The sequence below is a fragment of the Ictidomys tridecemlineatus genome, chromosome 1 (genome assembly GCF_052094955.1).
Source record: "Ictidomys tridecemlineatus isolate mIctTri1 chromosome 1, mIctTri1.hap1, whole genome shotgun sequence".
Classification (NCBI taxonomy): Eukaryota; Metazoa; Chordata; class Mammalia; order Rodentia; family Sciuridae; genus Ictidomys; species Ictidomys tridecemlineatus.
The window spans coordinates 118,230,643-118,257,031 of NC_135477.1; the positions used below are offsets into that span (position 1 = coordinate 118,230,643).

A 26,389-nucleotide genomic window follows, 5' to 3' on the forward strand; every position below is an offset into this window, starting at 1 on the left:
AAAATTTTAATTTTTTTAAAATACGACTATGACTGTATCTCCCACATATCTTATACATCACTAAAAATCTCATTGACATTACATTTCACTTCCCTCCTATATCCCATGAAAAATATTGAAAGGATTTCCCAACCATTTTGACCCTAAAAATCTATTTTCTGATGTTTTCCCATCAAACCACAGTTATAAATCCAAAGACTGAAAAGTTTCTAAATGAACCGGAGTTTTAGTTATAGAAGTTATATTTATACTACAATGACTTTTTAAATTTTAAAAAAATTATCTTTTTATAGGCAGAAATCTATTCTGTCTGAAGCCTCCAATAAAGAGAAAGACTTGAGTTTATTAATAAAAGCACAGGAGTCAACTAAGGCATCAGAAAGGAGCACTATTTTTAACTTATTTTACACTAGTTAATATTGTTACCAATACTATTCTTGTCAGTTTTTTAAACCACAATATTTAAATTAGGCCAAATGTGTATGTAAAAATAGAACACAAAATTTAAGACATTAAGACTCTGGTTAATCTTGTTGCACTGGCACAGTTTCACAGACCTGTAATCCAAGCTACTCAGGAGGCTGAGGCAGGAGAAACACAAACTTGAGCCAGCCCCGGCAATTTAGTGAGACCTGGCCCCAAAACAAAAAAAAAAAAAATGAATAAAAGGGTTGGGGCTGTAGCTCAGTGGTACAGCACTTCTGTGTTTAATTACCCACCAATACTGCCAAAAAAAAAAAAAAAAAAGTGAGTTACGTGTTCATATTTATAACCTTTACTTATGAAACCTTTTACTAAAAACAATGATTGGTCATTTTTTAAAATTACTATGTTTGACCAAAAGTCCAATATTCTCTGATATGCGAATGCTAACACATAATAGGGTGGGGCATGGGGAGGAAAGAATAGAAGTGCATTGGATTAGAAAAAGGGGAAAGAAGGGAAGGGATGGGGAATGGGAATAGGAGAGACAAAGAATTGCCCATAACTTTCCTGTGTTCATATACACGATCAGTGTAACTCCAAATTATGTACAACCACAAGAATGGGAAGTTATATTCCATGTATGTATATGTCAAAATACATTCTATTGTTGTGTATAACTAAAACGAACAAATAAAGAATACATTTAAAAGTATAGAAAACAGTCTTAACGTAAAATTTATTTCTGTTTTACATTTTAATCAGAAGTTATTTTAACATAGCATATGGGTAATATAACTAATTCAATTAAGTAGTGATGGCAGGAGCTTTATTCCTACATATAACCTGGTAAATAATTAGTGCTTCATTGATCTCCTTTGGCCTAATATATTTTGATTGTCTATGTAAAAATTATAGTTTCAAAAATAGTAGAATATATTTTTTAAATGAAATTTAATTCAGTTTTAGAATCCCTGGGGAAACTATTTTGAAAAGTCTTTTACTAAATAATTATTTGGCAACATTGCAAAATGTGAAATTTTTGGACGGGCTTGTTTTTTTTTAATTTAAAGCATAGTATATAATGAACATGTAATGGTCACAACTTTGTTTAAAACTATCATTTGATGGGATTTGAGGTGTAACTCAGTGATAGAGTGCTTGCTTAGAATGAATATGCAAGGCCCTGGGTTCAGTCTCCAGCACTGCAAAAACTATTTAAAGTAAAAATAATAAAACTTGTCATTTGTCATTTCTACAATACTTGTGGTAAAAATTTAGACAAATTTTTACTGGTTTACTAAGTAAAAGCTTGAATTATTCTTGACTCATAGTCTGAATCAAAAGTAAGAGACTTAAAATTTTCCTAAGGTACTAAGAAGTTATTTTGGGGAGCTTTTGAAGTATGTTCTTTATTTCAAAAGATACTTTTTCTTTCTGGAAGTTCTGTTAGGCCTCATGAAAAATTCCAAATTTGTCACAAATGATGACTATGGAAGTCCTGGGCAATGAATCATGCACTTTCAGTAAATAGCATCTTGAAAGCCTTTTGTAAAATGAAGTCATTTTCATAAAAGAGATATTTAGGCTAGAATCAAATTGATTTACATATTTCCTTTATATCAAATATGAAGGGAAACTTTTTCTGAATATATTTAAACTTTTAATATGTAATCCTAATTAGAGTAATAATGTGGTAGTGTAGAAGTCATTGATTTATTTGTTCAACATATACATAGGGCATTTTAGATATATATCAGACATTATAATAGAATGAAGAAATTCAGAAGCACAAAGGAAACGTAAAAATCACCCTATAATTTCTGTCTTCTAAAGGATATTCTCTCAGTCTATATGTATGTATGTTTATATGTAATGTGTATATGTGTGTAATAGAAGAGTGTCTCTTTAAATTGGTGGAGGCTGGCCTCAAACCTTCCTGCCTCACTTCCCCAATATTTGGGATTACCTTGTGAGTGTGCCCCCTTTTGATATATATAACTGTGTTAATAAAATGGTGTACTCTTCATATATTTTAAAAGCTAAAAAAATACTATAGTAAAAATACTTCACTTAGAAACCTGAAGTATAGAATCCTGTTAAATTTAAATAGACAATGGAACACATACACCCTTCCCCACTTCAAACCAGAACTTAAATCGAACTTTAAATTCTTGGCAGTTTTTGAACCTGCCTTTCTCACTAATAAAGTTAGTGATTTAAGATCCACGTGGTTAGATTTAAATGGAATGTAGAATTTGCATTAAAATATTACATATGCACCTCAGTAGTAGCTAAGCACTTACCCTGTTTCAGGGACTGCTATAAATACTACTCTGTATTTATTAACTTCTCTATATTTCTATTTTCGTTTTGTAGAGGAAAAAAAAATTGAAGCACTTGAGATTAAGGGACTAAAATTACAGAGGTAGAATGACAAGGGCAAAAAGATAAAACCCGGGCACTGTGACTCTTAGGTCCTGGTCTCAACCACTGTGCTGTGCTGCATCATAGCTTTTCTGTTAATTGTTTTAAATTCAAATGTAATGGAGTGATTTACCTAACAAGTCCTTGATTTTTAATATAAAATTATTTGTGGTGATACATTTAATAGAATTAGTTCTGTCTTTGCTGTAAGCATGTGAATCATAGCCAATGAGATGTAATTTATTACTCCCCCACCCATCTCTAGCATCTTACGCTAATCTCTGCCGTGTGGACCTTCCCACCTCACCCTGATCTGCACGTCAGCCACCATCAGCTTCCCTGGATTGCCTGGGTAGGGGCAATGAGGGCATACCCTGGAGGCTCACGAGGCCCAGTGCAGGCTAGGGCCCATACTGGCTGTGCTGCGGGGCGGGTCCCTGTGTGCTGCTGCAGAGTGCGGGATCGGAAGCCGAGCGTGAAGCAGCTGTGTAATCCACTGGATGCGGACCAGGGCGCTCCCCTGCTCAGTCCGGTACCCGCGGATTGGCTGGGCCTGGGGACACGTGACCGACATGTGGCTGTATTGGCGCAGCCCGCTGGGGTGTCACTGGAGACGGAATGGAGGTGCTGCCGGGCTTGGAAATGGGGTAGGTGCTGGAGCCTCGATGGCCAGGCCGCCTGCGGGGGGAGGGAGGAGGCGATTTTCCCTTTGACGGTCTTAACCCGGTGGCCTTTCCTTGGCACAGGGTCCGCTGCCATATGCCAAAAGAGGAGGCAGGGGCGTCGGCCCCCTTCTCTCCCCCACCCCCCACTGCAGCACCAGAGATGGATTTCCTGTGCTTTTGATCCAGGGTTTTTGACAGAAGAGGAAGAAGGGGGAGGGGTAGAAGTGTTAAGGGGAGTCTGGTGAGAGAGCTGTTTTTGAAGCTAGAAGGGGGTTTTGTTTTTATAATGCCTGTTGACAGAGTGGAGTGGAATAACAGTATCTAAGGAAACGGGTAGAGGACAACAAAGAATGGAGCATATTCATGGCGAGGAGCAAAAGCTCTAACCCATTGAAAGGCTTTTTCCTCCTTGGCCACAAGGACACAGGCAGTGGTAGCCAAAAGAGGGAATACAGAGATGGCTGATGTGGAATCTAGTATAAAGGGGTAACGGGAATGGGAGGAAGAGGAAGAGGCAGGTAATGCAGAGATTTAGTGATGTTTTTGGTTGACTAGTGAAATATTGAGCAATAGTAAAATGCCTGCTTTTATATAGCTTCTAAGTTAACTCTCTGTGAATAGAGTGGTAAAAAGATACCAGTGTCTTTGTTAGTTACAAAATGCAGTGGTATAGGCTTTTTGTGGATGACTGCAGCACTGCTTTTCTCTCTGTTAGGCTGAAAGGACAACTGCAGAGGAATAAGAAACCTTGCAGCAAATGCCAGGGGTAGAATCCATTTATTAGAAACCAACTGTGGTTTCTTATAAGTGGAGCCTAAATAGGAGAAAAAAAATATTGTTCGTTAAAGTAAGAAAAATATTAGGTTATTAATGTTTTGACATTTATCAGATACTTAGATCCTACATCACAAAAGAGATGCTCAAATTCTTTGATTTAACAGAAATCCTGCAGGAAATCTTAATAAATTATGTATGAAACAGTGGATCTTTTGTTAGTGTAGCTTTTATGTCATTAATTAGGTCATTCAAGAGCAAGTTACTTTTTAATGTAAATTGTGATAATTTTTTCATAGGCCTAAATTTAAGATCTGTATTTATTAAGTAATCTCATATTTCTCTTTGGTCACTTTTAGATATCATTGAATAAAGTCTACAGGCAAATATTTAAAGTTAAAGCACCATGGCTTTTTTTAAAGATATATTTAGTGAATATTCATAATATACTCTTGATACAAAGTGTTTTTAGTTGTTTTTATTTTTTCCATTACTTTAATGTCTAAAATTATGTTTTCAGATTGAATAATTTTAAATGCCTTGTCTTTATGCATATTTAAGGTAACCTGCCTGCCACACCTCCTCACTCCCTGAACAAGAATGGCAGCGGCTTTGTAACGCCCTCCAGATCAGTAACTGTGGCTCTTAGATAGGTTTATGTAATAGAAAGTCTTAACAGAACTTATAATTTGATTTATAATTTTTTCCAAGATAATAAGAAATTAGACTTAAAAAATTATATGCTTTTCATCAATAAATTAAAACTATTCTTTAAAAATCATTTTTTGCTTTAAAAAGTACTTGATCAGGCTTAATAGTACTAAGGGAATCTTTAAATTTGATGGAAAGTGACTAGAATTTAAAATGTCACATTGAAATTGCAAATGAAATGTAATAGCTAATATTATTCAATTCTTTGAATCTCAATTTATGTATTCCTTGAAAGTTTATAACATTTTTACATGAATTTTCTCATTTTATTGTTTGATTGACTCAGTGTAGTATTATTTTCACTTAAAATGTTAGAGTACTCTTAATCAGGTATGTTGTGACTTTAACCAAGGTCATGAATTGTATGAGGACTTAAAGAACTTAAATCTTCTCTTTTATCAAGTTCTATAAAACTATTTAATAGTGTACGTTAATATATAACACAAAATAATACATAACAGAAATGATTTGAAAAGCATATATCACTGACAAATCATTCATCAGTGAAAAGGAATCCCACATGATTGTGGGGTTTTAACCACAATATAAGAATACCTTATAAAATACTTAGTAGGTCTTTGAAATGATTCATTGTTAATATCAGAATTGTGCTATTAAGAAATAGCACAATTAATTAGGCAAATATTTAAAGTAAATATTCATGTTTTATGTACTGAAAACTATCATTTTTATTTGCACTAATTATCATATAGATTTTTATCTTACCATTTTTATATTTTATACTGTTATGTCACATAATTTAACCAATCTTTTTTGGAAGGGTTGAGGATACCAGTGATTGAACTTGGGCACTCAAGTACTGAGCAACATCCCCAATCCTTTTTTGTATTTTTTATTTAGAGACAGGGTCTCACTGCGTTGTTTAGCTCCTCAGCCTCCTGAACTGCTGGGATCACAGGCATGTGCCACCCTGCCCACCAATTTAACCAGTCTTTTATAGTTTTATATGTTTAAATGTTTTCTTCAATTTTGATCTCACCTTCCTTTTTTTGAATTAAGAGTCCAAGCACATAGGATGGAGTAGAGCTTGTAAAAAGATGAGTAACACTTGGGTAAATATATTCACTACATATTTATTAAGTGTACCTACTAAATGCCAAACCTACGAAAGATGTTGAAGAATGAAACAAGGCATGAGAACTAACCTGTAAGGAACTCATAACAGAAGTATGTGAAATTTTATTCTCATTCTAATTTGTTATATATGACAGCGGAATGCATTACAATTCATATTACACAAATAGAGCACAATTTTTCATATCTCTGGTTGTATACAAAGTATATTCACACCATTCGTGTCTTCATACATGTACTTAGGGTGATGATGTCCATCTCATTCACCACCTTTTCTACCCCCCATGCCACTTCCCTTCCCCTCCCATCCCTTTGCCCTATCTAGAGATATTCCTAGGATCTTTAAAGGTTCATATAATCCGAAATATCTTCTAATTTAAAGGAAAGGGTAGGATCACTCATTGAAACACTCCCTTTTTGTAAAATCTGCTTGGAATCCTAGATAGTTTTGAAAATTAAATTATTTTTGAAGTACTAAGTATCTTGGATATGCAATGAGAAGGTTAGATGAAGGAATTTCTTGATCTTTTAGTACTATCATAATATATGTGATTTTTGATCTCTGTAGTGTTAATGAGGAAAGGAATACCAATGCTCATTTTGGCACAGATGACATTTCAATGTTATATAATAGGTATGTTCCCAAAATTGCCTTTGTTAAAATCAGACCATGGCACTATCAATATTTACAAGGTCAGCCTCTCCCCTTTATTCATACCAGTGTCCCACTCCTCTTATAGGCACTCATTCAAATGTGTTCGTGTTTGTTTTGTTTTGTTCCAGGGCTTTGGGCAGGCTAAGCAGGTGCACTAGCACTGTGCTATACCCCCAATAAAACAACACAAAATTTACTATCCTAATTTTTCTTTCTATTTTTTATTTTTTGAGACAGTGGTCTTACTCAGTTGTTCTGTCTGGCCTCAAATTTGCAGTCTTTCTGCTTCAGCCTTCTGAGAGCTGTGGTTTCAGGCATGCACCATGGCACTTAGCCATCTTAGCCATTTTTAAGTGTATAGTTCTGTGACATTAAGTACATTTACATTGTAGTACAGCCATAATCAACATAGATGTCCAGAACTTTTTCATCTTCTCCAGTTGAAACTCTGAGAACCCCAACTCCCAGTTTTCCCCTCCTTTCAAACCTTGGCAATCACCATTCCACTTTATGTCTCTGAATTTGACTAGTACAGGAACTTCATATAAGTAGAATCATAATATTTGTCCTTTTGAGACTAGTTTATTTTACTTAGCATAATGTCTTCAAAGTTCATTTATGCTGTAGCATGAATTAGAATTCCTTCTTTTTGTTTGGTACTGAGGATTGAACCCAGGGGTGCTTAACCTCTGCACCACCTCCCCAACCCTTTCTATTTTGAAACAGAGTCTTGGTAAATTGCTAAGGCTGGCTTTAAACTCGCTCTGAATCCTCCTACCTCAGCCTTCCAAGTTGCTGGTTACACGTGTGTGCTTCTGTGCCTGGCCAGAATTCCTTCATTTGTAAAACCGGATAATATTTTTTTATATATGTATACCACATTTTGTTCATTGATTTGTCAGTGTACACTTGGATTGCTTTCATCTTTTGTCTATTAAGAATGATGCTGCTATGAACACAGGTGTACAAATTCAATTCTCTTGTACATATGCCGATTAATGTTTTTAATTTATATAATTTTTGCATTTTTTTTAAAGAGAGATAATCTTCTTTCTTTTCTTTCTTTTTTTTTTTTTTTTTTTTTTTGGTAGATGGACACAACACAATGCCTTTATTTTTATATGATGCTGAGAATCGAACTCGGGTCCCACCTGTGCTAGGCGAGCGCTCAACCGCTGAACCACAATCCCAGCTCTTGAATAGTTTTTAACTCAATACCATTTTTAATATCTACTCATTTTACTTTATGTCAAGCAAGCATGTGGTGCCAACTCTGCTGCAGAGAATCCCATAATATTTGTTTTTACCTCTAGTGAAAGCTCTAGATTTTTTCCAAAATTTCTTTTTTTATTATTATTATTAAAGTTTTCTAATTCTTTTTTTAATTATTATTAGAACTTTGTGATTATACATAGTAGTTAGATTCATCCTGACAAACTTACACATGCATGGAAATCTATTTCAGTTTGTAATCCCCTGCTTTTCCCTCCTGTCCTCTCTCCCAACTCTCCTTCCGCTATTCTATTAGACTTTTCAAATTTCCTTACACAGACAATGGTATGGTATATGTCCTTATAAATGAGTCTTTATGAACTATGTTAGTTACATATCATTACATAACATATCTGAGAAACTTAGTGGCTTAAACAACATAGTGTCTTAAATAATAAACATTTTTTTATTTCAGAGTTTCTGTGAGGCAAGAATTTAGGAATGTCTTATTTGGGTGGTCTGACACATGGTCAAGACATCAGCCAAGGCCACAGTCATTTGAGAGTTGACTAAACTAGAGAATCTAATTTCAAGATGGCTCACTCATGTAGTCTGTTTCTCTTAGGCTATTTATTAGCAAGAGGCCTCAGTTTCTTCAGTTGGGCTTCTCAAGAGTCTGTCTTGCCTTCATGACATGGCAACTGGCATCCCCCAAGAAACACAGCAAGAAAGAGCAAGAAGAAAGCCATTCGTGACCAACATGTTCTCAGAAGCTGCATAACCATCATTTCTACCATATTATTTTTATTAGTAGTCAGTAAGTCTAGCCCATACAAGAGACCCTACCCCTTCAAAGAATAGAGTCAAAGAATTTGTTGATATATTTGAAGATCATATGGATTTCACTGGAATTTAGCCCTAGGAGAAGGATCATTGTATTTAGAACATTATTTCCTATTGCTATTGTAAGAGATTACTGCAAATGTAGTGGTTTAAAATAACACAAATTTATTATCTCACACAGTACTGAAAGTAAGGAGTCTAAAATGGTTTTCACTGAACTATAATCAAGGTATCAGTAACACTTTGCTTTCTCCAGAGTATCTAAAGAAGAAGCATTTCCATGTTTTTGTTTTTGTTTTTTCCTTCTCCCCACTTTCTAGAAGCTGCTTGTTTTCCCCAGGTTAGGGTCAGTTTCTCCATCTTCAGTACCAGCAGTGTACTAAATCTCTTTCCGAATCTGAACCTCTGCCTTTGTTGGTTACACATTCTTCCCCGACTGACCCTTCGGCCTCCTTCTTATAAAAACCTTGTGATAACATTGGGTCCACCCACATAATCCAGGGGAATCTGCCTAAAGGTTTAATCATATCTGCAAAGCCCCTTTAGCCATGTAAGGTAATACATTCATAGGTTAGAGAAATTAGGATGTGGGCACCTTTGTGGGACCATTATTCTGTCTACCACAGGTATATGTACATAGTTCTTTATTTTATTTTAAAAAATTACTTTTTAAACAAGCTTTTTTAAAAAAAATATTTTTCATTATAGATGGACACAATATCTTTATTTTGTTTACTTAGTTTTTTTATGTGGTGCTGGGGATTGAACCCAGTGCCTCTCACGGGCTGGGCAAGTGCTCTACCACTGAACCACAACCTCAGCCCTTAAAACTATTTTCTAAAATTATATTTCACGGGGTTGGAGTTGTGGCTCAGTGGTAGAGTGCTTGCCTAACATGTGTGAGGCCCTGGGTTTGATTCTCAGCACCACATACAAATAAATGAATAAAATAAAGGTCCATCAACATCTAAAAAAAATTTTTTTTAAATATTGTATCCAACTACAACTAAAAAATAAATATTAAAAAATATATTTCAGTGAGTGAGTGTTACTGAGGAGAGGAGGGAAAGTTCAGGTTTTCATTTACCAGATTTGTTTAAAGAATATAACAACCACTAATACAGTAAGCAGATAATAGTCAGTGAACAGTGTTAAAATATATTTTCTAGTATAACTTTTTAGATTCTTGCTTTTATCATCACTTATGTCAATGTTTTAACTATTTTTGACAGAAAACTGAGACATGTTAAAGCAACATGTCCCTGCTAAGTTTCCCTTTGTATATTTTAAGCTTGTTACAATACCATTTCTCTAGGTACTCTATGCAAACCCCAAACCGCTTACACTTTCTAGTCACTTCGCCGCAGTGTTGTTCCAGTTCACATTTATGCCTTCACCTCCCTAATCCTGCCACAGTAAACTTCAACTAAATTAGATGCTCCTCTGTTCTCTTACATATATGTCATTTTTCCAGTCTCTGAGCTTTGATCATGCTATTCCTTTTCCTGGAATACTACCCTCTCACATTTATTTCATTAAAATTGTGTCATCTCTCAAGTCTCTTATAAAATTGCTTTTACGTCCTGAATATTTCCTTCACTTTTTTTTGTTGTTGTTGTTGAAGGTTATGACTCCTATAGCACTATAATTTGATGCTTTTGAACTGAAATCTGTCTTCAGATTGTAAGTAATTTCTGTCTTAGACTGAGTCCCTGGTCAACCAGACCTTGAGACAGGCCCTAGTGTGGATACTTTTCATCAGAAAGTGATCCAAGGAATAGAAATATAGGTCTTGAAAGAATGAAACAGGAAAAGGACAGCTAGTTCTTAGGTTGATCATTACTTTGGACAACAGTGGCTTGATCTGCCAGGACTTTCTGGAGAACCATATAGAATATACCTCAGAATTATCTACAGAAGGGAAAGAACCACATACTATATCCTTTTCCCCTTTGCTCAGTGATTGTTCCATTAAACATTCATTTTTTTAAGGTTGTATATTCATGAGTGTTGGGACCCCACACTGGGCATGTTATCAAAGGTGCCCTGGGACAGAAAACAAAGATACTTTGTGCTTCTGATGTACCATCAGCTTACATCTGATCACAAGCTACTTGATAACAAGGAACATATCTTATCTTTTACCTGTTTATTATTTTCCCAGGGCTTTTATAACAAAGTACTACAAACTGTTGGATTAAATGAGAAATTTATTCTCTTACAATCCTGGAGGGTAAAAGTCCTTCTGGAAACTCTAGGAAAAATCCATTCCTTGCTTCTTTTCCTAGTTGTTTTTGGTTTTGTTTTTGTTTTTCTTCTTGTTTTGATAGCTTGCAGTTGCATTTTTCCAGTCTCTGCTTCAGTTGTTACATGGCATTCCCATTGTGTCTCTGTGTCTGTATATTCCCATTGTATTCTTATAGGGGGTATCAGTCATGGAATTTAGGGTCCAGTCCAATCAAATTCATAAAAATAAGAGCATATATAAGAGTATTTAGGGCTGGGGATGTGGCTGAAGCAGTAGCGAGCTCGCCTGGCATGCGTGCGGCCCGGGTTCGATCCTCAACACCACATACCAACAAAGATGTTGTGTCCGCTGAGAACTAAAAAAATAATATTAAAAAAAAGAGTATTTAAACAATATTATGCTACAGTCAAACAGATATTGAAGTTTGGGGGTTTGTATACCTTTTCTTTTTTAAAAAGCTCAGTTGGATGTTTATGAAAATTTGTCATGTTCTTGACTACAAGGCAAAGCTTAAATTTTTTTAAAATCCAAATAGTTGCAATTTTATAAACAACAATCTCTTATCTATCAATCAATATATCTAACAATAAAAAGATTACTTAAAAAGCCTTATACACTTAGCAGTTGGGAAAGGCTCATTTTTCAAATATCACCAAGATAAAGGAGGAAATCAAAAGATAAATTATGGGTTGTGATTGTGACTCAGTTGTAGATTGCTTGCCTAGCATTTGTGAGGCACTGAGTTCAATCCTCAGCACCACATAAAAGTAAATAAAGGTATTGGGTCTACAACTAAAATATACATACATTTTTTTAAAAAAGATAAATTATGAGTTATCCAAAAATTAGAGGAGAAAACTGAAACCTATGGAACATCATCTGTAAGACTAGATGCAAAAGAAAAACTGATATTCTTAACATTTATTTATTTATTTGTTTTTTAAAGAGAGAGAGAGAACTTTTTTAATATTTATTTTTTAATTTTCGGTGGACACAACATCTTTTTTTTTTTTTTACGTGGTGCTGAAGATCGAACCCAGTGCCCCGCGCTTGCCAGGTAAGCGTGCTACTGCTTGAGCCACATCCCAGCCCCAACATTTATTTATTAAGGAAGAAAATAAATGAATGTTAGTAAAGTAAGTGAATAAATGAATTAAATCCACTTTAACAAAAAAAGAACAAAATCAATGGAAAATAAGAGGTTATAATTAATAAAGAAATGAATAAAATAGAAAATAATATACTGGAAAAGATAAATAACACCAAAAGTTGATTTTTTTCCCCAAACATCTACAAAGTAGATAAAACCCTATAAAGTTTAAAGGAACACAAGATAAAAAGAACATGAACGAGAAAAAGAGATATCATCATAGGAAGAATTTTTAAATGAAAAGGTATATACAACACTAAGACACACTTGTAAAGCTAGAGGAAATTAATAATTTACTGGTGAACTATTAATCAATAAGAGTGATACAAGATGAAGTAAACATGAAAATACTTAGCCACAGAAGACATTTTAAAATACATTAAAGAATCTTCTAAAAAGGTACCTTCTTATTTGAATAGCTTTCAAAAAATAGATATTCAGAATATTCCAGACCATATGAAAAGATGAACTTAGTATAAGCTTATTTTAAAACTTTATTTTTAAATGTTATAAAAATTAAAAATTGTATACTAGGTTTTTTAAATAAAAATTCTCTGTGAAATACTGAAATTTGGTAGATTATGTTAAAGATTAAAATATGAGCATGAAGGTTTATTTCAGGAATAGAGGGTGGACCAACATTAGAAAAACTTATAATGGAATGCATCAACAAATTAAAAGAAATAAACTATCTGATTATACCAAAAAAAGTGCTGTAAAAATATTCAGAAGCCACTCTATTAAAGATGAAAGAAAAATGCCTAAATATGTGTTTAAAATGTTTACTGAAATCTTAGAGCAAGAATATTAAATGGTGGGCAGGCTCGGTGGCCCATGCCTGTGATCCCAGTGGCTGAGAAGGCTGAGGCAGGAGGATTATGAGTTCAAAGACAGCCTCAGCAAAAGCAAGGCACTAAGCAACTCAGTGAGACCCTATCTCTAAATAAAATATAAAATAGGGCTGGGGATGTGGCTCAGTGATTGAATACCTCTGAGTTCAATCCCTTGTACTCCCCCCCACACACACACACACAAAAAGAATATTAAATGGTGAGATATTGGATCATTCCTATTAAAATAAAGAAGAAGATAGATAGTTTTTTCAGCATTATATTGAATTTCAAGCTAATAATAAGAAAAAGAAATGAGGTATAAATATTGGAAAAGTAGAGGCAAAGTATCTATACTTGTAGATTATAAGATTCTTAGAGTTCATATAATATTTTTAAGTGGCCAAGTAAGGGATTTGTATTAACTAAAATCAGTAGTTTTTTTTCTGTACTACCAGGATTCAATCTTGTATGATGGTGTTTATTTGTGGAGATTCAAACAAAAAAATAAAACCCAAACGTCCAGGGATAAATTTGATCTTAAAAGCATAGAACTTTTTCTTGCCACGGCAGGAGAGGGACTAGAAAATCTTATTGAAGAACCTGAATTATTCATTCCTGATACAGGGTAAGAATTTCATAGAAATGGGAATCTCTCTCAAATTAATAAAAAGGAATTGTAGTTACAGTTCTAAATATATAGGAGAATTAAGCATATGATAGATAATACGTTTCTGTTTAGTGGAAAAGAAATGTTTTAAAAGACAAACATCGTTGGTTATCCATATGGAAGATAGTACAATTAGACCACTATACTCATGTCATACATAAAAATAAAAATTCAGTGAGTTAAAGGTTTTAATATAAAACCTGCCTCAAGCAGAAGCACACTCGCCTGGCATGCGCAGGGCGCTGGGTTCAATCCTCAGCACTACATAAAAATAAAATGAAGGTGTTGTGTCCACCAAAAACTAAAAAATAAATAGTAAAAAAAAAATCTCTCCTTTAAAATGATTCTTGAGAGGAGGCCAGATTGGAAAAGAAGTTATCATGACTGTAACACAGAAATAAATATAATGGAAATGCTGTTCAGCTATCCTAAGATATCAGTTGGTTTATACGTCTCCCTCCAGGCTTCCCCAGGCCTATGCCATATGGAATTACTTAGTTTCCTAATTCCAGCATCAACTATCATTTTGCTTGATGCTTTTTCTGCTTGTAAGTTCTTTATTCCTCTGAGTGCCTGTCAAACTCCTGCTTATTTTTCAAGTCTCAGTTCAAATATGTTCTTTGCCATGAAACTATCCCTGACACCTTATAAAACTTTTTTATTCCACTAATTGAACTGTCAAAATTATTTGTTTATGTGCCTTCTCTTCTAGACTGTTCAAAACAGACATAGACTGTCATAGTCCTCTTGGTACCTAATTCATAGTAAGAGTTAAGTACATTCTTGTTAAACAAATAAATGAATGTTGAATGTTATGATTTGAGAAAAACATATGACTATTTCTCATGATATAATTGTGAACAAAATAATGAACTCCAGTGTTAACAAAGTATTTATTAGTGGATTTATGATTAGCTATCTGCCTTTACTAGTCTAGAAAGTCAATATGAGTCTAGGGGAATATCCAGTGAAAACTTTAAGATTTTGTATTAAACTGAATCTGACAATGCATAATCAGTGACTTCAAAAAATAAATAAAAGAAGATTTTAAAAAATTCTCTCTCTCTAAAAAAAAAACCTGCTTCAAGCTAGTAAATCAATGAATCACATTTCCTACCTCTTTCTCCTAACACCCTATTAAAGTAATGGTAAAAAAAAAAAAAAGAAAAAAGAAAAATTGAAGTGTGAGCTTACGGTGCCAAAAAAATAAAAAGCAGACAAATTGAAATTTTAACAGACTTCTAGAAGATGAGGAAATAGAAAAAAATGATTATTGAAAAAAGGATCTTAAGACTTTAAGACTCTGATTCTCTTTCCAACATAGTAGACTACCTCTTATTATTTAAAAGTAAAACACTAATTTTAGGAATTTCTCAATAACCTTTGAAATTATTTGGGTTGCCTTTGGATATTTAAAGACCAGAATTAGGAATTTATACACTAGGCCAGGGTTTGGCAAACTGCTACCTATTTTTATACGTTAAGATTTATTGGCACACAGACATGCCCGTCCATTTTTGTATCTTCTGGGCTGCTTTTGTGTGTTAGCTACAAAGTCAAGTCATTGTGACACAGCCCTATGGCCCACAAAACCTTATGATGTTTATTCTCCACACTTACAAAAAATGTTTGCCAACCCCTGCTCCTGATAATTGTGATGGCTGTCTTGGAGCCTGCCTATATTTGGTATGGTCTTCAGTGGGTCCAACCAATATATGTAGTCATTTACAGAATGTAAGGAGAAGTAAAAGAAGAATGTAGCAGACAGGAGGCTAGTCAAATATGGGGTCTTAGTAGAAAGAGAATGGAGGATAAAAACTTGCTTTGTGTCAAGTGAAAAGAATTAAAGTGAATGTTGTATATTCTGCTTAGAATTTTTTTAAAAAATCTATTAATATTGATTTTTAATCTAACAAAGTTGTTACATTTTCATATTTCTCAAAATTTGTTCCCTTTTTTCCTTTTCTAACATTTAGTTTTTCTTTTTCAAAATTTATTGTGCTTTAGGGGACTTCAAGGATTATGATGAACAAAACTGGTAATAGACACGTTTTTCCTGATTTTTAACAAGAATACCTCTAACTTAATTTCGGTATTAAGAAAGGTGTTTATTGCAGGTTTGGCAGCTTCCCCTCCTGTTTCTAGTTTATTAAGAGGTATTTTATAATGAATAGATTCTGAAGTTTTTGTTCTTGTCTGGAGTGATGATTATGTAGGTTTTGAAAAATTAATTAATGTATTTAGCAGTTCTGCATATTGAACCCACTGCCTCACTCTACCATTTAACTAAATCCCAAGCTGTTTTAATTTTTTCTCTCTCTCTTAGGGACGGGTGGTAATTGGGGATGAGCCCAAGGTTACTCTTATCACTGAACTGCATCCTCAGTCCCATTTATCTTTTGAGACAGGGTCTCACTAAATTGCCCAGGCTGCCCTTGTGATCCTCTATTCTTAGCCTACTGAGTTGCTGGTATTGTAGGTGTATGCCACCACACCCAGCTTTATTTTCTAGACAGTATCTCCCTAAATTGCCTAAACTGACCTTGAATTTGTTTGTGTTCCTCCTGCCTCAGCCTCCTGGGTCACTGGGATTATAGACCTATAATACCACCATACCTTTTTTCTTTAATATTTTATTGCAGATAATGATACCAATGTTATCCTATAATTCTATTCTTGAAATAAACTCAACTTGATTCTGTTGTAGATTCTTTACTATGCACTGTGTAGCTTTTCTGATAATATTGTTTAGAACCAAAATATTATTTTGAATCGGTGTTCATAAATTTTTATAATTTTTTTCACATAATCTTTGAATTTTATATTATGGTTATATTGACTTATGAAATGCATTGAAGAATAGTTGCTATTCTTCTATTCCTGAAAGAGTTTGGGATAGGAATGACTTGTTTCTTAAAAGTTTGGTGAAAGTGTCTAGAAGCTTCTGGATCTCATATTTTTGAGGTTAGGAGAAAGAAGGGAGAAAATGTTTAATCACTAAACTATTAAAATTTTCTGTTTCTTCTTGAATCAGTTTCTCCTCCTTAGAATTTTATTTGTTTTCTGTATGGGAGCTCCTTTCTCTTTCTAATCATATTTAGTCTTTAAAGAACCACCTTTTTTGCTCTTCATACTCTATAAAAGGGTATATACACAATGAAAAGGAAGACTTCTTCTCACAGTATCTTAGACATTCCTTCTAGGGGCAGCACTGAATTTTAGTGTATTCTTTCAGTGGGTTTTTTTATCTTGTGCAGTTCTTTCCTTTTTATTAGAGCAGGATAGATGCCATGTAAGACATCAGTGGTTGCACCCCATGCCCTTTTCTTTTTTGGCCGTGCTGGGGAGCAAACCCAGGGCCCTTGTGCATGCTACACAAGTATTCTATCATTGAGCTACATCTCCAACCCTCACCTCATATTTTTAATGCCAGTGTATACTCTACTGTATAGATTGATATCCTATTTAAAAGTAGTTGTGCTTTTATACAAAATATAAACTTTCTCATATGAAGTACCCTAAAAGCCAAGTCTACTACTTCTAATCTGGTAACAGACATCCTCACTTCAGAGATCTTGAGTCTCTAAGGATTTTACATCCAGTTAACAAATTAATTAAAATAATGTCCCTCACCACCATAAATGTGTCCTTGGAAAAAGAGTATATGCCATTTAAATGTCTTTAGTTTAAAAAAAAATACTATTTTCATAATTTAAGTATAGTGAAATGTTTCAGAATGTTTAAATCTGGGGGCTGGAGCTCAGTGATGGAGCATTTGCCTGACATGGGTGAGGCACTGGGTTCAATCCTCAGCACCAGATAAAAATAAATAAATAAAATAAAGTTATAAAAATATATATATTAAAAATATTTAAATTGGTTCCTGGGGCTAAGGCTGTAGCTCAGTGGTAGTATGTAAATTCGGTCCTACTAAGTTTTAGATATGAGGTGCCCCCCCCCCCAGAAGCCCATGTGTGAGTCAATGCCAAAGGTATTTGACATCAGATCAATATTGGCATCAGATTCGCCATTTTAGGTCGGGAGCCATTTTATCTAGCGGCTCCAAAGTTTGGATTCTGAGGCAATGCTGATTAACTTCCCATAAGAACATTTGCATGCTAAACCATCTACCCCACCCCAGCTTATGATGCAGTTCCTAAGCAGCTTACGAAATTCCTCTTGCAGGCTATAAAGCTGCTCTGTGAGTGCCAACCGGCTGCTGCTCTTAGAGGGACAGCCTTGTGTTGGTTTATCTCATCCTATTGACAATAAATCTCTTGTGCGAGATTCCTGTATGTGGCATGGTCTTTGGACTTTGCATGGACCCTGAGTGTCCTTTCAAAGGAGTTTAGAGGTAAAATGATTGGGTAATGAGAGCCTTGACCTAATCTGTTGGTAGGGATTAATTATAAGGTAACCATAAGCAGATAGAGTGTAGCTGGAGGAGGTGGGTGATTGGATGCATGTTGTTAGGGTTTATAGTTTGTCCTTGTTGAGCTTTCTCTGCTTTCTGATTATCATGATCTTAGCTGCTTTCTTTCACCATTCACTTCTGCCATTGCACCCAGCTATTTATTTATTTATTGTGGTACTGGGAGATTGAATGCAGGAATACCATACCACTGTTGAACTACATCCCCAGCCTTTTTTATTTATATGAGACAAGATCTTGCTAAATTGTGGATACTAGCCTGGAACTTGTGATCCTCCTGCCTCAGCCTCCTGAGTTGCTGGGATTACAGGTATGTACCACCACACCACGCTTCTTGCCTTCTTAGGATATACATAGACATTTGGATCAAAGTCTAGATTACAGTCTTTTTCCTTTCTTTTCCCCCATCCACACTTACAGGATGAGGGATCTCATTAGTGGACAACTTAACTGCAGAGAAATAAATTGAGATGTTTGCATGCTCTCAATAAAGTTAAAGATTAATAAGAGATTTTCCCTGTTTCACAGGACATGGCCGCTATAATGTGTTGGCACAAGTTTTTTGTTTTATTTTGTTTGTTTGTTTTTTGAGGTACTCCCTAGTCCCTAGTCACTACCCTCATCCCCTAAATTAAAAAAAAAAAATGTTGCCAAATGATTTGTAGCTAAGATATATTTGGCACAAATTCTTACAACTGCATAAAAAGCATTTCAAAGTAAGTTTATAATTTCACAAATTTTGTATAAAGCAGTTTGGGGTTAGGGTGAGATAGCTGCTACATCTTGAAGGGACTATAACGTAGGATATTCCCCCATGAAGTCTCTATGTTTTCTGTAAAATTAGATGAAGCATCCTGCCTTCTGGAACAGAAAGAACTTTTAAGACTGGGATTCTGGAGATGATCAAAATTTTAATTGTCCTTTTGAAGAGCTGAATTTTTTTTCTCTATTAAAGAGTACTTTTAGTAATTTCTGCTTATCTTGCCTTTTTGCTCTTATTGTGATTGTGTAAAGTTATGACCTGCCTCAACCTACCTGTGTGTACTTGTTTTTTCCCTTATTATTTTAATGTAAAATTGTCTGTAATGTTGTTTGAAATAAAGAATGTTAATTGTTTACATTGTTAAAGTGTCAGATCTTTACCTCTGCCACAGTTTTTAATGTGCTGTATATTTCCGGACCTACTTATTAATAGTATAATGTTAAACAGAAAAATGAGTGCACTTATGAATTTCTTCTTCATTTTTGAGATGTCTTCTCTGTCTTTAAGAAGCTGAATTAAAAAACTTTTTATCTCTTGTATCTCAGTAGGGCAAGGGAGTTTTTGTTTGTTTTTAACTGTAGATCAACATTAGGTCTTATAAGAAAATTAAGTGTGTATTTTCATATTATAACTTATATATTAACTTAGCACTTTTATTTTTCACCCTGCCATTTGTTACTTAATCCTAACAATGTCCCTATAAATTACATTAAAGTAGGTGGTAAATATCTATTTACAAATCAAAATGAATTTAAATAAAAGGTCAAAGGCTTTTCATTGACCTTGCCTGAAATTGAGACCCAAGATACAAGTCTAGTGCTCAGTTTTTGAAAACCATAAAGACTTTTGCAGATGATTCCTACCCACCAGGAGTCCCCTTCCTCCTCACGTGCCATCAGGTTGTTACCAGGGTTATCAGTGACTCTGACCATTGTAGAACTCTCTAGATCCAAGTGTTTTGACTTGTTATAGAACTCCAGTATTATTGTGACTAACCAATGCCATAACCTGTCTGCCTTATCCTAAATAATGAATTTTCTTTTTCAGAATCATTTTTTTATGTCAAGATCTTTGAACCTTGTAAAGATCTTTTAACTATCAGATAATTAAGACAGCAAGAATTTATTCCAAAATGAGTTTGACATTAAACTCTTGAGGAGCAGGTGGTACTGTGAATTAAATGTAGGGGCTACAGCCTCAGTCCCCTCCCCTGACAGTGTCTCACTAAATGCCCAGGCTATCCTCAATCTTGGAATCCTTCTGCCTTAGCCTCCTTAGTAGTGGGATTATAGGCACATGCCACCAAGCTGGGTGACATTAAACCTTTTTAAACGAGGAACTGGTGTCCTAAATCTTACTTGGTTAATCCTAACATAATTCCTAGCATTCTATAATTCTTCACATCAAGGATCTCTATTACCTGGCTATCTTTTCTATCTTCCTAGACTCCCTCTTCTTTCACAGTCATATACTAACAGTCATACTGTGCCTCACTTCTCTTGGGCAGTCTATTACTAAGATCATCCATTTTCTTTGTCTTTTAGCCTCAGTTTGAGTACAGTGGGCCCCAAGACCACATATGCCATAGGATAGCCTATTACCTTCATTCTTTTGAATAAATTTAATATAAATTTATATTAGAAATTCTTATGTATCATCTTCCTATCAAAAAGATTTAAAGTCTCAATCTAATGCTTTCTTTTATAACCATTTTATAAATGACTATGTTTAATGAGATCTTAAGAGAACCTCAGAACTACTTCACGAAGGGTGATGTTTATGACTAGCCTTTTTTTGAATGAAAGTGATAGAATGGAGTGTATGATCTCATTAATTCATTCTGGCTCAAAATCTATTACAAACAAAATCCCAAAATTAGCACTACTAATATAAATAAATCTCTTATCAGTGATTACGAACATTATTAAAAGTTCTTTCTTCTATTTTAATCCCATTTGTCTTCAGTTAAGACCCAGTGTTTCATCCTCCTAGAAAGATGCTACTGCTTGAACTACATTGTTTTGAGATCAAACCAGAGCATTAACAATTCTTCTTTTACATGTCTCGAGAGTTTTATTTCTTTTATCCCTTTCTTTAAAAACACGCAGCCACTATATTTTTAGTAGTGAATTTCAAAATCCTTTTTAACCTTATAGGTCCAAGGGTAGCCAAGGATGGCTGCAGCTTCATATGATCAGTTGTTAAAGCAAGTTGAGGCACTGAAGATGGAGAACTCAAATCTTCGACAAGAGCTAGAAGATAATTCCAATCATCTTACAAAACTGGAAACTGAGGCATCTAATATGAAGGTATCAAGACTGTGACTTTTAATTTTAGTTTATCCCTTTTTATTCAATATTCTCTCTTGTAGACTTGATGATAGGTAAGATACTTACCCCAAAAATGTATTTTAAGGTAAGCAATAATATGTAAATTCCTGTAAAATCTGACACTTATACTTTTAAATAAGATATACTGAATTCTTGGAATGAATCATATAATGTAGCTAAAAGAGACTAGTTAGTTCTTAGTTATTTTTAAACTTAAAAATAAGAGACCAACTTCATCATCATTACAATGAAGCAAGGTTTTCTGTGTAGTTCATAAAAACTAGCCTCAGGATTTTAGAATTTATCTCAAATATGAAAAATATTCTTCCTTCTCTACTTCCTCAGATCTTGTCAGCTCTTAAGCGCTGCAGTGATAGATGATCAGGATGCCCTAGTGGAAGGAGCCATTAACTGAAAGTCAGTACCTGTTCCTATTCCTGACTTTGCCACAAACTGAGCTATATAACCTCTGGTTACCCTTAAGGACTTAAATTGTCTTATTTGGAAAGTACAGGCATCATACAAGCATAGGTGATTTCCATGGCACCTTCAAGCATTGAAAAACTGAGAACCTCCAGAAAATGTTATATGAAGTATGCAGACTGTAATGAGGAAAACATTTTAATTTTAAAATAATCAAGGTTAAAACATTTTAATTTCCAGTTACTCAGGTAGAATCTCTTCTTACTGAATTTAATAACTTTATAGAATTGGAGATTATTAACAATCTTTTTTTTTAAAAAAATTAAATTCTTTTTCTTTAATTTTTTTTTTAATTCTTCCTTCTTTGTGTTGTTTCTGCTGCTTGGCTATTTTAACATCTGAATTCCTGACTATTCTTCCTGTCTGCTCACTACTTTTATTCCTTACTCATTTCTTAGTCTATCCAGTACTTTTTCTACATACTTCAAAGTCTCCTTTGTTCTGTAGGCTTTTGTGTATCACTGAAGTAACTACTCTTGCTCCTCTTTTACCTTTTGTATTCAATATCATAACAGTTCAATCTGTTGCTTTTGCATACTGTTCTTCCGGTCTATCTTTCTATTATTTTCTTCTATTCTAATTGCCAATTTATATGGTAAAACTTCCCAACAATGACAGATCTCTAATATGTCTTCTTTGCTTCTGTCCTTTTGGAAATGGATAGACTATAAACAAACATTTTTTTTTCCTTACCACAAATTATGTATCAGTCACTTTAAAAACACCCGAGTCAGTTACCTAATAGGATAAAAGAGCTATTTGGTATCTTAATCCTGATCAACACAGTGCAGAGTTTTAAAGATACAGAATTTCATCTACCTCAGTGTGGTGTATTTTGCAGAGAACTCCAAACCGACCTAGATGGATGGTAAATAATCTGTTTTTTAAAGTTTTTAACTACTTCAGCAAACAGAATTTATTTTGGGCCCTAGATTAAATATCCAAAGCTGCCAAAAAGAAAGTGGGGAAGGGGGAATGGAGGGAAACATTTTAACCTACCCTTAGATCTATCTCCATGCTAAAGTGGAAAGTCTCAGAGAGTGGCAATACAAGTCACACTCTTAAATTTCTATGGTGAAATATCATGTTGACCAGTTATCCCTGTGGTGTAGCTATCAAGCACTTGAAACAATGTCTGAATGCAGCCATGAGTTGATTCAAGCCTTTGCAGACATTCTTGCAAATCTATCCATATGTTTCATTAGCATTAGACATCTGGTATCAACAATTACCATTTTTACAATGAAATTATTTATGCAATAAATAGGACCTATTTATTTGTCTTAAGAGGTATTGATACGCACAGGGCTTTGCCTGTGCTAGGCAAGTACTTTACCACTGAGCCACATCCCAATTTGTAAAAAGATACTTTTGTAGTTGTGTTAAATTTAGTGAAACACAATGGTTATTTCCCTCCTCCACACACACACAAAAAAATGCTTATTATACTTTGTAATACATTATATAACATTGAATCATGTTTTCTGATCATTATTAGCCTATTTACTACAAACCAAGGCAAAGTATGTCTCTTCCAAGCAGGTGATCTGAGTCTAAAATTTATGCAGTAGTACCATCTGGTGGCAAAAGAGGTTATTGCCTTGCTGCTGATTACAAAACATTTATACAAACTATAAATGTTTTCATTGAGTGTGTGTGTGTGTCATCCAGGGGAATATTTGGGGAAATTAGAGCACTGACTAATATTTGAAGATATTAACAAGTGGTTGTTTTTTAGGCATAATGTTGGCATCATGACTTGCTAGGAAAGGTCCCCATTTAAATATACATTGAAATATTTACAAATATTTCAAGTATGATGTCTAAGATTTGTTTTCAAAATAAATCTGAGGTGGAGAGGTAGAAATGGAAAAGGTTTGGTGTGGGAATAGATGAAACAAGATTGACCATGAATCAGTGATTATTGGAATGAGTTGTTACATAGGGGTTTGTTATAATATTTTATATACTTATGAATGTGCTTAAAATTCTCTGTAATAGAAACATAATAAATCACAGAAATTGCATGGGATTTCAATGACCTGGAATCAGCTACATGCAAATTTTTAGTTTCATTTTTTTAAAAGAAAAATTATTTGCTATATTCTTCTTTTGGGGGTGAGGGTTACCAGGGATTGAGCTCAGGGGCACTCGACCACTGAGCCACATTCCCAGCCCTATTTTGTATTTTATTTAGAGTACAGGGTGTCACTGAGTGGCTAAGCACCTCACTGTTGCTCAGACTGGCTTTGAACTCGTGATCCTCCTGCCTCAGCCTCCTGAGCCTCTGGGATTACAGGCATTCACTACCACACCTGGTCTATATTCTTCTTTTGAGTTGAGATCTTGTTATGATGCCCAGACTGGGCTCAAGTGATCCTCCTGCCTCAGCTTCCAAAAAAGCTGGGGCTACAGACATGAATCTCTGCATCCTGTATACTTCAGGACTAGAACTCAATTTGATTGATATAAAAATTTTTAAGCATAACAACAGGGTAATTATGGTCATGTAGAGATGTGAAGCATTTAAACTGAGAGATGGCACAATATTAGAATTGTCTAATTGTAAGCAAATTATTAATGAAGTATTTGCATCTTTGTTGTGTTTTCACAAAACAATATATTTGTAAATTGCTGTATAAAGTGTAAAACAGTATACATATGAAGTATCTTTTCAGAGATCAAAAAATATGAAGTGTACTTTCAGAAAAAAACCTATAGCTATGATATACTGGGAAACAGAAATGGATCAAGTAGCGCCTTCCCTGAAATGATATAGTTGCTCATTGATAAATGGTATTACTAATCAGACCACAGCATATTTTTTTGAAATGATTAATTTTGCAACATTTCTAAAAGCTTAAAATATTTTAAAAATGAGTATATAATCTTATTAACTGATTTTTAAACTATTTTTCAGAATTTATAAATTCAAATAACTATATCCTTCTTCAAAATTTTTTTCCAAAGTACGTTTATTTTATTCGTTTCTAATTTCTTCACGATGGATTGATCACTTTGATACCCAAAAATGTTATATCAACTTAGTTACCCCAGTAGTGTATGATGTTACTCTATAATTAATTTTTGTGGCTCTCTTCACATACACAGCATTTTAAAAGCTACCATTTCTCAAATCTTTTTCAAATATTGTGTTTGGAATTGCTATATAGTTGCCACATTTCTTCTTTTTTTTTTAATCTATATATTTATTTTTTATTGAATTTGTTAATGTTACATAGTGTTTGCACTGCCCAACCATATCCTATGTTTTCTTCTAAAAATTCTTGGAAATTGAGTACCTCTTCAAGATTGTATGCAGTATGCAACCTCAGACAATCTTACTAAAAAACTCTGGATGAAATATAAAAACCATGCTTGAGCCCGATCAAGATGAGCTGAGATTATTGGTGATTGTCTTCTGCAGAGATGTTGATTCTGGGTACAGAGGGATGTTTATCATTGGCACAAGCAGAAAGTCTCGGCTAGGGGTAAAATATAAAAACTGTTGGAGATCTTGGTAAACATGACGGCAAGATATCAGTGTTGGCACTCAGGAGCTGCAAACACATGGTTGATTCTTACTGTGGGACGTTGGCTGAGTCTACTTGTAATGAAGGAGGCTGGGGATAGACTAGGAAGGAGGAATGCTAGGAGGCAAAGTCTTGCTGAAAGGAGATATTACTTTACACAACGGGTCTCCGCAAGACATTTGACAGATTTTGAACTTTGTGATATAGGAGATTAAAGACCAAACATCTAAAATAATAGAAGCAAACCCAGAGATGAACCATATGTTCACATTAGGCCCTAAACAACTCGATGAGATCCTGTCTCTAAATAAAATATGAAAAGGGGCTAGGGATGTGGCTCAGTGGTAAAGTGCCCTTGGGCTCACTCAATCCCTGTCATAAAAAAAAAAAAAAAACTGATAATGCAACTGTATGGATGTATCTCACAGGTAACTATGTTAAGCAAAAAACAGAAGGCACAAAAGACCATATACTGTATGGTTCCATTTGAAATAATATTCTGAAGTCATAGTAGTTATTTCTGGAAATGAAGATGGATTGGTAAGGCATTGAGGGAATCCTCTGGAGTGTTGAAAATGTTCTGTGTTTTCACATAGGTGGTGATTATAGATGTGAAAATTCATTGGGTACTTAAAATGAGTGTGTATTTTTACCTACATATGATATACCTCAATAAAAGCGGAAAAAGATCTTGAGGTTTCTTTTCTTTATCAGATCATACTGATGGTATCACCTTAAAGGCAAAGTAACTGAATGTCTATAAGTTTATGAGTCCAGCTTTTGTTGGTAAGGTTCATATGAAACTCAAAGCACTTAACAAAAATAATTTAAGGTACACATCATGGGGTAAATTAGTAACTTTCCAAGGTGGCTACCATGAAAGTCTTTTTTTTATTATTTTTTAATTTTAAATTTCAGTGATCTTATTTGCTTTTGCTTTTATTCATAATACCTTATCTTAGTAGATTTCTAATACAGAAAATTTTTTAAAATAACTTTATTTACAAGTTGTGCAGATTCACTATTTTTAAAACTTAGGAAATTGTTCAAGCAGAAGTATCAACGTCACCCATTTTTATGTGCTCTGGGATGAAACCCAGAGCCTTACACATGCTAGGCAAGCACTGTACCACTGAGCTACACAA

General features: G+C 34.3%; 1 protein-coding gene and 1 long non-coding RNA gene across 15 annotated transcripts in view; one reads left to right on the forward strand and one right to left on the reverse strand.

Annotated features, from left to right (window-relative positions):
• Window positions 1-26,389, forward strand: part of Apc (APC regulator of Wnt signaling pathway) — a 116,405-nt gene that overhangs the window by 32,867 nt on the left and 57,149 nt on the right. For 5 of the 13 annotated variants that reach the window (XM_021727690.3, XM_005327230.5, XM_078045607.1 and 2 more), the window contains one exon: window positions 21,055-21,207. The exons of 1 other annotated variant lie outside the window; for it this stretch is intronic. In XM_021727690.3, coding sequence (XP_021583365.2) covers window positions 21,073-21,207 — 135 coding nt within the window. In that variant the 5' untranslated portion in view covers window positions 21,055-21,072. Of the gene's footprint in view, window positions 1-3,376; window positions 3,498-17,909; window positions 18,058-18,081; window positions 18,446-21,054; window positions 21,208-26,389 lie in introns of those variants that run through there. 7 more of the 13 variants (XM_040272415.2, XM_040272417.2, XM_021727691.3 and 4 more) reach the window with 6 other exon arrangements.
• Window positions 10,998-26,389, reverse strand: part of LOC144376976 (uncharacterized) — an 80,822-nt gene continuing 65,430 nt past the window's right edge. For both annotated transcript variants that reach the window (XR_013437422.1, XR_013437423.1), the window contains one exon: window positions 10,998-11,408. This is a non-coding gene — a long non-coding RNA (uncharacterized LOC144376976). The remainder of the gene's footprint in view (window positions 11,409-26,389) is intronic.